General features: G+C 43.3%; 1 protein-coding gene across 1 annotated transcript; it reads left to right on the top strand.

Moving 5' to 3' along the window:
• Window positions 1–1,781: 1,781 nt before the first annotated feature.
• Window positions 1,782–10,846, top strand: FUT7 (fucosyltransferase 7). Its single transcript, XM_079962217.1, has 2 exons — window positions 1,782–1,984; window positions 9,160–10,846. The coding sequence occupies exon 2, from the start codon at window positions 9,234–9,236 to the stop codon at window positions 10,290–10,292; it is 1,059 nt and encodes a 352-aa protein (XP_079818343.1). The 5' UTR covers window positions 1,782–1,984; window positions 9,160–9,233; the 3' UTR covers window positions 10,293–10,846.
• The last annotated feature ends 827 nt before the right edge of the window (window positions 10,847–11,673 follow it).

The raw sequence follows: 11,673 nt of genomic DNA, 5'->3' as shown, positions 1-11,673 counted from the left end.
GATGGTGGGAGTCTCCTTTCATAGACTAATCTTTTGAAGAAGTTTGGGTTGAATCTGTTCTGTTGTATGTCACAGAACTCTGGCATTATGAGAGAGTGGGTGGGTGGTTGAAGGGAAAATACACTAGGCGTCCTCTCACTCCACAAAATCTTGTGTTTTGATTTAGCACTGCTGGGATTTGCCCTGCCAGACCTTAAATTGTATTATGAATCAGCAGCGTTTTGCTGGTTGAAAGAATGGCTACTTCTTGAGAATACTGATATTTTGGACTTAGAAGGTTATGATAATTTTTTTGGATGGCATGCATACCTGTGGTACGACAAGGTAAAAGTTCACAAGGGTTTTAAAAATCATATTGTCAGGAAAGCATTATATAATGTCTGGATTAGATATAAAGATTTGCTGGAAAGTAAAACTCCAAGGTGGTTGTCGCCAATGGAGGCAAAAGCCGTTAAAAAATTAAATATGGAGGTTAATTGGCCGAGATATTGGGAAATTTTGGAGCAAGAAGGAGACAGACTGAAATTGCAAAGTTTTGAGAAGTTAAAAGGGAAAGTGAGAGACTGGCTGCATTATTATCAGATAATGGAAGTCTTTAAACTAGACAGGAAAGTCGGCTTCCAGGTGGAAAAATCAAAATTAGAAACTGAACTGTTAGAATCTAGTACTAAGAACTTGTCAAAAATGTATAACTTGCTGTTGAAATGGAATACACAAGATGAAATGGTTAAATCTGCAATGATTAAATGGGCCCAGGATATTGGTCATGACATAATGTTTGCTGACTGGGAAAAGTTATGGACCACCGGGATTAAATTCACGGCATGTAGTGCCTTGAGAGAAAATATTATGAAAATGATTTATAGGTGGTACATGACCCCAGTCAAGCTTGCGAAAATCTATCATTCGCCCGAGAACAAATGTTGGAAATGTAAAGAAAGAGAAGGAACATTCTTTCACCTTTGGTGGACATGCCCAAGGATTAAGGCTTTCTGGGAACTGATCTATAATGAACTGAAAAAGGTACTTAGGTACACTTTTCCTAAGAAACCAGAGGCCTTTCTCCTGGGCATGGTCGGCCAAGTGGTTGTAAAGAAGGATAGAACTTTTTTTATGTATGCTACAACAGCAGCAAGAATTCTTATAGCAAAGTACTGGAAGACACAAGACCTACCCACCGTGGAAGAGTGGCAGATGAAAGTGATCGACTACATGGGCCTGGCAGAGATGATGAGCAGAATCCGCGACCAGGGAAAAGCAACGGCGGAAGAAGATTGGAAAAAATTTAAAGACTATTTAAAGAAATACTCTAAAATTAGTGAATGTTAGATTGATGTTGAATAAGAAAAATAGGGGTTAACAGCGATTATGATTAAGTGGAAGAAAATGAATGTTTTTATAATAAATCTGAAAGTAAGGGAGGGATTTGTTAATTAATTAATTTGACATGAGAATGCAGAAAGGGGAGGTATGAGGAAGTCGGGAGAGTAAGAAATATGAAATTAAGAGCAGGAAATTATACATGTTGCATTTTATTGTCTTTTGTTGTTTTGTTTTATTTGTTAAAAAAAATATATGGAAAACTGAATAAAAATTATTAAAAAAAAAAAAAAATGATTTAGCACTGCTGCCCTCACCCTAAGTTTTCTTAATCAGACCCACTCCATCTTTGAGTGTTGCCTAAGTTCTCTCCCCCCCCTCCCACCGCCATGTGCTGCCATGCAAGACCAGGCACTGGTGTGGGAGGGTGTCCAACCACATGAAAACGCAATGTGAAGTTTCAGGAAACCGCTGTAGAAGCAGGGTGTGAAAGACGCCGGTGATGAAATCTTACCAAGAAAAAACAGAAGAAGGAAAGGAAAGAGACTGCCATCCCCTACTCAGCTGCTGCTTCCCTCTGCTGCTGCTTCCAAAGAAAAAAGGCCTCTTTAAAAAGAAAGGATTCATGAGGTTTCGAGCATCTTACGACAAGGAGGGCAACATGGTAATTAAGCTGTTGAGGGGTGAGTTATGTTGTTTGATGGGAATGCTTCTCCTGATATTTTTGTTTAGGTGCCTTGAACCCCAACCAGACAGATTGATTGATTTATTTAAAAAATCAAATCAAATCAAAATGAATTGCAATTACTTTTTAAAAAAAGAATAACACAGTTCTAAGAGACCCCTGGGGTTGTTTGGTTTTTTGCACTTGGCTAATAACAAGGCGAGTGGAAGTGATGGTATTCCAGCTGAACTATTTAAAATTTTAAAAGATGATGCTGTTAAGGTGCTACACTCAATATGCCAGCAAGTTTGGAAAACTCAGCAGTGGCCAGAAGATTGGAGAAGATCAGTCTACATCCCAATCCCAAAGAAGGGCAGTGCCAAAGAATGCTCCAACTATCGCACAATTGCACTAATTTCTCACGCTAGCAAGGTTATGCTTAAAATTCTACAAGGAAGGCTCAAGCAGTATGTGGACCGAGAACTCCCAGAAGTGCAAGCTGGATTTAGAAGAGGCAGAGGAACCAGAGACCAAATTGCAAACATGCGCTGGATTATGGAGAAAGCTAGAGAGTTCCAGAAAGACATTTACTTCTGCTTCATTGACTATGCAAAAGCCTTTGACTGTGTCGACCATGGCAAACTATGGCAAGTTCTTAAAGAAATGGGAGTGCCTGATCACCTCATCTGTCTCCTGAGAAATCTCTATGTGGGACAAGAAGCTACAGTTAGAACTGGATATGGAACAACTGACTGGTTCAAAATTGGGAAAGGAGTACGACAAAGCTGCATTTTGTCTCCCTGCTTATTTAACTTATATGCAGAATTCATCATGCGAAAGGCTGGGCTGGATGAATCCCTAGCCGGAATTAAGATTGCTGGAAGAAATATCAACAACCTCAGATATGCAGATGACACAACCTTGATGGCAGAAAGTGAGGAGGAATTAAAGAACCTTTTATTGAGGGTGAAAGAGGAGAGTGCAAAATATGGTCTGAAGCTCAACATCAAAAAAACGAAGATCATGGCTACTGGTCCCATCACCTCCTGGCAAATAGAAGGGGAAGAAATGGAGGCAGTGAGAGATTTTACTTTCTTGGGCTCCATGATCACTGCAGATGGTGACAGCAGCCACGAAATTAAAAGACGCCTGCTTCTTGGGAGAAGGGCAATGACAGGCCTAGACAGCATCTTGAGAAGTAGAGACATCACCTTGCCAACAAAGGTCCGTATAGTTAAAGCTATGGTTTTCCCAGTAGTGATGGAAGTGAGAGCTGGACCATAAAGAAGGCTGATCGCCGAAGAATTGATGCTTTTGAATTATGGTGCTGGAGGAGACTCTTGAGAGTCCCATGGACTGCAAGAAGATCAAACCTCTCCATTCTGAAGGAAATCAGCCCTGAGTGCTCCCTGGAAGGACAGATTGTGAAGCTGAGGCTCCAGTACTTTGGCCACCTCATGAGAAGAGAAGACTCCCTGGAGAAGACCCTGATGTTGGGAAAGATGGAGGGCACAAGGAGAAGGGGGCGACAGAGGACGAGATGGTTGGATAGTGTTTTTGAGGTTACCAGCATGAGTCTGACCAAGCTGCGGGGGGCAGTGGAGGACAGGAGTGCCTGGCGTTCTCTGGTCCATGGGGTCACGAAGAGTCGGACACGACTAAACGACTAAACAACAAAAAACCAAGGGCTAGCAGTTGTGTGCTACTTTTTTAAATATAAATTTAAAGTAGGATTTTACATGGCACTTGATTCACTGCTTTCTGCTGCTTTACTGTCTCTGACTTTTTGCATTTTATGTTGCTATGGCGGGGAGCTCCCTGGGAGAGGGGTAAGAATTTTATCAAGCTGCCTGTTTGCTTTTTTCTTAGGACAGTGTTGTTTTTAAATGATAAGCTGAAAAGCTGAAGGAAGGAGAAAATAAATCTCTCCATCTAACTTCAGCTAATCTTGACTCATGAGCTTGACATTCTCAGCCATTCACTGCTTCCTGAACGCCACATATACAAGCTCCCCTCCCCTCCATGTCCTCATTAGTCTACCTCTCGAATGGGCACATTTTGCACACTTTTGAAAACCAGCATCCTTTGCCGTATTTGCAGCTAAGGCTTCAGATGGAGAAACTTTCATTTTCACATCCAGTTTTGGAGAGTAATTTTTTTTTAAGGTAAGGATTAAAACATTGCCAAATCTTACACATATGGGTTACTTCAGCATTGTTGCTATTTGTGAATGAGATTCATTAACATACCAGCAAATTCAGGTTGTGCTATTATAGTTGATTTGGGGTTCTTGTGCAAAAAAACCTATTCCCCTACCCAAAAACAGCACACACCCAAACTTTCATGATAAGGAAAATGATGATGGCGAAATTGACTGGGAAAATCAGAAAACAGGAAGAGAAGAACTTTAAGAAGGAATGGGAATCATTTACAATGTATTTAAGTGAACACCGTAAACAACTAAAAACTTTGAGAGGATTTGAGTAATGCTTATAATGTACTAAAAATTATGGTAAAAATTGACTATTTAAGAAAAATAGAGAAAATAAGAGAAGCAGGTGAAAAACGGCTGAGAGTGGTCACCATGGAAGGGCGGAGGTGAGTCAAAGGATTTAAGGAATCCTAAATGATGATGTTGATGTTTAAGGTTTGAATGTAAAGTGGCAATGTAAAACTTACTAAAAAAGATTTGACCAAAAAAAAAAAAAAGATAAGGAAAGTGATGGGAAAATACACTGGAAAATGTGCTTTGTTGCAAAATCATTTTACCTCTGCATTAAAAAAAATCAGAACGGATGCTCAATAAATAGCTAAATTCATCTGATCACTCCCTGAAAAAGAATCAGGATGAATGCTCAGTTCAGTGGTACCTCAGGTTACAGACGCTTCAGGTTACAGATGCTTCAGGTTACAGACTCTGCTAACCCAGAAATAGTACCTCGGGTTAAGAACTTTGCTTCAGGATGAGAACAGAAATCGTGCGGCGGCAGCGGGAGGCCCCATTAGCTAAAGTGGTGCTTCAGGTTAAGAACAGTTTCAGGTTAAGAACAGACCTCCAGAACGAATTAAGTGCTGAACCCGAGGTACCACTGTATACAGATCATCTGGAGATGCCTTTTAAAAAGACATTGATAATTGCATTTTTTAAAAATTGTGTTAATATCCCCCCTCTCTGTGAGCCTCACGGCTGAGTGGGGATTTGAACCCTTGTCTCCCAGGTTTAGCACTCTTAAGCACGACACCATTCTATTATCATATCTACGAGACACCTCCTACGCCAAATTCTCTACGTGTCATACAAACAAAAAGAGAGTGGAAACCTAACAATAAAAACCACAATCAGCTTGAGAGGCAACTGTCAGAAGAAACCCCAGTGCAGGACCTCAGGTGTAAAACTTATGACTGTGAAAACTGATTCTTGTCCACTCAGAAATAAGTCCAACTGAGCTTAGAGGGACTTACTCCAGGGGCAATTGCAATCAAAACCAGAAACGCCGGCAGCTGGGAATGTTATTAACAGTACAAAGGAGGGTTAGAATAACTTTTGCTGTAAGGGTGTGGTTCCTTCTACTGTATATAGATTATAGCAGGTGACGGTATATTTTTGGCTGCTGCCGGTATGTTCTCATTAAGCTGTGTCAGTGTGCAATGTTCAGGTTGAGCAAGCTCTGCTTTCCTCTTTAGATCTCATGCATTAAAGTGTTTTTTCCGTACGATTAAGATTTTGGGTTTGTTTTTTTTAAAGAGTGCCCATTAGGCAGGACACAATTATTATTATTATTTGCCAGGAAGTAGGAACTAAGTAGGACCATGGCTGGATTCAGAAGATGCACCTAAACCTTCCCATTCTACACAAAGCCTTCTGCTTGTTTTATGCCAGAATCAGCCTTCACCAAACTGGTGCCCTCCAGCTGTTTTGGGGCCTCGGCACTTAATATAGCCAACGTGTTTCATTAGAACCACCACTTCCTTCCCGCCTGGCCTTCAGAAAGGCAGCGTTCACTTGAAATGTGTTAGCAGGCTTCTGTTTAAAATCTCTGATTCTCAGAGTCTTGGTTTACAATGGTACTGATTGCTTGTTGCTCTTCCTTATTGGTTTTTGACCGAATCCTATTGTTTTATTTCGTTTTATTATGCTTGTGAGCTACTTTGGGGACCTGTATGGGTGGGAAGAGCTGTAGATCAGGGAAGGTTGCCGGTTTGAGCCCCGCTAGCCTCTCCAGGTGGGGCTGAGACAGACCCCCTGTCAGAAATCCAGGAGAGCCTGATGGACAATATTGAGCTACTGCCCATCAGGGTAAACAGTACTGAGAAGGATGAGGCCAATGGTCTGACTTGGTATAAGGCAGCTCTCTATAGTCCTAACTGGAAAGCAAATAGCTCAATAGTAGCACACTTTGCATGCAGAAGGTCCCATTTTCAATCCTCAGCATCCCAGCATCTCTAGGTTGGGTTGGCGATGCCCCCTACCTGAAATCCCAGAGAGCAGCTGCCAGTCAAGTGTAGTCAATACTGAGCTCAGATGATCAATGGTCTGATGGTATAAGGTGGCTTCTGACATTCCTATGAAGCCAATAGTTTTACAGTTGTCTTTGGAGGACACCATTTAGAAGTCAATTAAAATGGAATTCAGTAGAGATGGAGCCTTTTCTGCAGTGTCTCCCATCCTCTGGAACTCACTTCCAAACGGTCTTATAGCTTTGTATCACATTTTTATGTACTGATACCTCTTGGGTGATACCACTACAGTCTATATACCACTTTTCAGTCCAATGAGTCCCTAAATCAGGGAGGAGCAAATAATCAAGCCAAACAACCAAATGCACAAGTTTTTAAAGAATATATACTTTGCATTGTTGATTGGGGACCCTGTTAACCTGCATAGTCAGCAATTACAGCAGGCATGTCCAAAGTCTGTTTTGGGGGGGCCCCCGTCCGGTTTTATCCAGCCTCTGTGGCAGTTTATTTATTGGGGTCAAATCATAAAAAAAGAACTTCAATCCTAGAAAAAGCTCACAAATCTGGCCCTCTTTGAAGAAAGTTTGGGCACCCCTGAATTATAGTACAGTGGACGCTCAGGTTGCGAACGTGATCCATGCAGGATGCACGTTCGCAACCCGCAGCGTTCACAACCCGCATCTGCGCATGCACGGGTTGTGATTTGGCGCTTCTGCACATGCGCAAAGCGCAATTTAGCGCTTCTGCGCATGTATAACCACTGAAACCCGGAAGTAACCCATTCTGGTACCTCTGAGTTTTGGCGTGTCCGTAACCCAAAAAAACGCAACCTGAAGTGGCTGTAACCCGAGGTATGACTGTAACCTTAATGGCACGTGGTGGGATGAATAAGAAGGAGGAAACACTGTCATGTTTCTGTGCCAGGAGTTACTTTCTGAGACCCAGGCATCGTGGTAGAGAGTTGCAGCAAACAGGTCATGAGGCCCAAAGGAAAAGTGAAAGTGTCATGTGTTCTGGTGAGCCCCCACCTGAGCGTAGCAAAGTGCTGAAACAGCAGCCACTGTTCGAAATTGCTGAGACCAGTTACTTTGCTCCCCCTCCCAGATGGAGTAGAGCCTGTGTGCTACGCTCACATGGATAAGTCCAGCTCCCTGGACAGTTCCTGATCCTTATGAAAGGTGTATTCAGGAATGATGTTTTCTTTTTGTGTGGGTGGAATAGTTCCTTTCTTCTTTCTGGCTTCCTGCTTGCCTCCCAGTGCTTATCCCAGGTAAAAGCCCCAATGCCTGGTCTTGGACTGCTATGTCTGCGACACTTTCTTTGATCTAATATGTCAGAGCAAGATGGGCTGAATGCAGTTAGGAGAAGTTATGTCATTTACTCAGACTGATAGTCTGATCAACACTATTAAGGAGTTCACACCACTTTCACACCAAAGCCTTTCTCACAAAGCCTTGCCAACAACAACAACCACTACTAAAACTTGAATTAATTTACGCTGATTAAATCAATTTATTTGCAAGTTGCTTTATTTTCAAATATTTCATCCCATGGAACCTGTTTTATTTCCTATCAATTCATAGAATCATAGAATTGTAGAGTTGGAAGGGCCCCCAGGGTCATCTAGTCCAACCCCCCTGCAAGGCAGGAATCTCAACTAAAGAATCGCTGATAGAGGACCATCCAACCTCTGCTTAAGAACATCCAATGAAACAGACCCCACCACCTTTGAAAGGAGTTCATTCCTCTGTTGGGCAGCAAATGTTGTCTAAAAGATCTTCCTAGTTGGAATCTCCTAGTTCTTCCTAGTTGGAATCTCCTTTCTTGCAATTTGAACCCACTGGTTCTTGCCCTCCCCTCTGGAGCAGAGCAGCAGAAAACAACCTTGGTCCATCTTCCATGTGATGTCCCTTCAGATATTAGATATTCTAAACACTTCTATGAGAACTACAGCACTTTCTACACTAATAAACTGGGTGGTTTGTCCCAGTTAGTCTCGAGCCTATGGTTTTCACTGCTTCAGATCTACTCCTTCTTCCACTGAGTTGCTGCTAAACAAATTAAAACCTTGATCAGGAGATCCAGTGATTGCTAATGCATTGGTTAATCCATGGTATGGACTGGCTTTGATTGGATCTCCATATATGTATAGCATACTTGTAAAGCAAAACACTTTGCTATAATCCTTACAAAAATCTTACAGGGTAAATCAGTGCTATATTGCCACTAGGGAAACTGCGTCCAAGAGTCCATCTCTATGTCCCCTCTGGCCACCACAGGAGTGAGTTCACAGTGAGTGCAAAACCTCTGAAGACTTCCTCATTAGTCATTCAGCAAGCATGAGGGATGCACAGGACCCCATTTTTCATTGTAACAAACAAAGAATTTCAACAGTTCATTGCCCTTTCACAAGGGAAGCTGGAAAGAAGAACCAAAAACTTATTTCTGCATGATTTGGGGGATTCTTCCATCTCCACCATCTTCATTTTCAAAACTTAGACCAGATACCAGACATTAGGAAAGACCCTCCCCTGCGAAGCTTGCAGAGGTTTTGCCAGCCAGTGTGCGAACAATACTGGACTAGATGGGCAACTATAGACTACTGTGGTCTAAGGCAGCTTCTCATAACTTTCTACACAGAACTTTACAAAAACGGAAGCTTCTTTCTTGGACTTGTTTCCCTGGAGTTGACTCTCCTCTTCTCTTCTCTGTTGCAGCATTCTAACGCCCACCCTGACTGAAGGACAAGAAATGCTGACTTTTGAATTCAGGAGAATTAAGCACCTGCTTAATGAGCAAGAGGATGGTGTCCCCTGCCTGCACAATGGCCTCCTACTCCATGATCACCATGAAGAGATTTGCTGGCGCAATGTTCCTGCTTGGCGCTGTGTTCTTGAACTTGACGTTCCTTGCCCAGCCATTCCATAACCCCAGCAGAACTCAAGCACAGAACCATTCCCTGATGGTCCTGATCTGGGACTGGCCTTACGGCCATGCCTTAAATCTCACTGGCGATCCCTGTGCCACACTTTGCTCCATCAAGGGCTGCCAGCTGACCTGGAACCGCAACCTGTACAACCAAGCAGATGTGGTAGTTTTCCACCACTGGGCACTCCAGCACCGCAGATCGCACCCCCCTGCATCTAAGCCCCACCCAGGGCAAAAGTGGGTGTGGCTCTCCCTGGAGTCCCCCACACACAGCAAAGACCTAGCCAGGTGGGATGGAGTCTTCAACTGGACCATGACGTTCAGGCGGGACTCTGACATCTTCATCCCTTATGGGGAGCTTGTCGCCCAACCATCAGATGAGGTGGACATCCCAGAGAAGTCTGGCCTTGTGTCATGGGTCATCAGCCACCACCACCATACCCAGCAGAGAGCGCAACTGTACAGGAACCTGTCCAAGTACATCAAGGTTGATGTGTATGGGAGAGCAAACAAGAAGCCTCTCTGCCCAGCCTGCCTACTGCCCACCATCTCCAAATACAAGTTCTATCTGGCCTTTGAGAACTCCGTCCACCGGGACTACATCACTGAGAAGCTCTGGAGGAACTCCCTCCTGGCTGGATCCGTGCCTGTGGTCATGGGGCCTCCCCGAGCCAATTACCAGCAGTTCATTCCTGGTGATGCTTTCATCCACATAGACGACTTTGGCTCTGTGAAGGAACTTGCAGACTTCCTGCTCACCATGAATGAGAGCCGCTACCAGAGGTTCTTTGAGTGGAAGAGGAGTTTTGCCGTGAAGCTGTATGATAGCTGGCCAGAGAGGTTCTGCACCATCTGCCAGTGTTTCTCCAGCCTGCCCCAAGGGAAGGTCTACCACAGTCTGGAGAAGTGGTTCTGGAGTTAGCAATCAGGGTGGGCTGAAGTTAGGGGCCTCGCTAGGTGCTTAAGAACCTAAGGACCTAAGAAGAGCCTTCTGGATTAGGCCAGTGGCCTGTCTAGTCCAGCAATTGACTAGCAAACTCAGAGGTAACTCAAAGCAAAAGTTTGCAGGAAAATGGGATGGTTATAGAAGATACATTCAAAAAAACAATAATAGTTTTGACTCCGTGCTAGCGTTCAAGTGACAAAGGAAGTAAAAGGAGGTGGACAACAATTAAGGATTTATTATTTTTTCTGAATGTATTGGAAAATCTATACAGAAAGGCTTATTGTTTTGTGTACATTCAATTGTAAGATAAAATATATGCGTAGGGACTCGACAGGAAGTCAAAACTGAAGAAAAGATTTTGTAAGATAAAAGGGGGAGAAATATTTATTTTCATTATTATCACTATTTTGTGTGTGTGTTTGTGTGGGTGTATGTTTTGTATGGAATGTTTGGGAGGAAATAAGACGGTAGATAACAAATAACAAACAAAATATTGACGTATGTAATTTTTATTTCTCAATTCTGTTTTGTGGTAGTATAGTCGTAATGTTTTTTGTAACATAAAATCATTCAATAAAAATTATTATTTTTTAACAAAGAGAATCATTGCTGTCTCTGCTGTGACTGTGGAGGCAGAGCTGAACCTGCATGGCTGGTAGTAGTCCTTGCAGGACTTGGGGCACATGGGCCAAATTTGCATTTGCTGATTTGTTGGTGTGCATAGAAATTTAGGCTAATTGCCAGAGGGAAGGATCCCCTGTAAGCATTAAGAAAGAAAGAAAGGTTGAATGGGAGACAGCAAGGCAGCAGATCTGGAGCCCAGTGCAAAGGACCTAGGGGCCACCCACACATACCAACAATGCCAGCTGCTGAATTCAATCAAGGAGCACCCTGGGCTTGATCTTCCTTGTGACGAGTCAGGATGAGCCTGCAAGAAGAAGGACTCAAGGCCCCATTATTGCTCCACTGTTCTTTTGCACAAGCTTCTTCTGACGTGTCCTGTTTCCAAATCGTTCTTCGTAGCAGCGGCAGTGATGTCATGCCAGACTCCTTCTTGGGCAAACCATCAGATTGCTCCACAACTGCCTGTGCCTTTGTTCTTGCACTCCAAACCCTGCCCGATACAGATTTCTTGACTCAGCCCTCTCTTCCCAGTGCCTGCAAATTGCCTCTGGTTCTTTATTGGACCTGCATCTGGATGAACGTCAGAATTCGGCTCCTGACCCAGTCCTATCAGGATTCACACCTGTGTGCTTGGCTGCCTGTGGCCCAGCAGGCACAAGCGACAGGGGTGTTCCTAACAGTTTTCTCATCTCTGCTCATCAGCTAGCTTGAGCCTGTACAAGACACAGGGGTT

The sequence above is a fragment of the Podarcis cretensis genome, assembly GCF_951804945.1.
Source record: "Podarcis cretensis genome assembly, chromosome: Z".
Classification (NCBI taxonomy): Eukaryota; Metazoa; Chordata; class Lepidosauria; order Squamata; family Lacertidae; genus Podarcis; species Podarcis cretensis.
This window is presented reverse-complemented; position numbering and strand designations above follow the sequence as displayed.

Bases quoted from the DNA above. Each gene is read 5' to 3' on its own strand.
- FUT7 (XM_079962217.1), top strand. From the start codon at position 9,234: ATGAGCAAGAGGATGGTGTCCCCTGCCTGCACAATGGCCTCCTACTCC.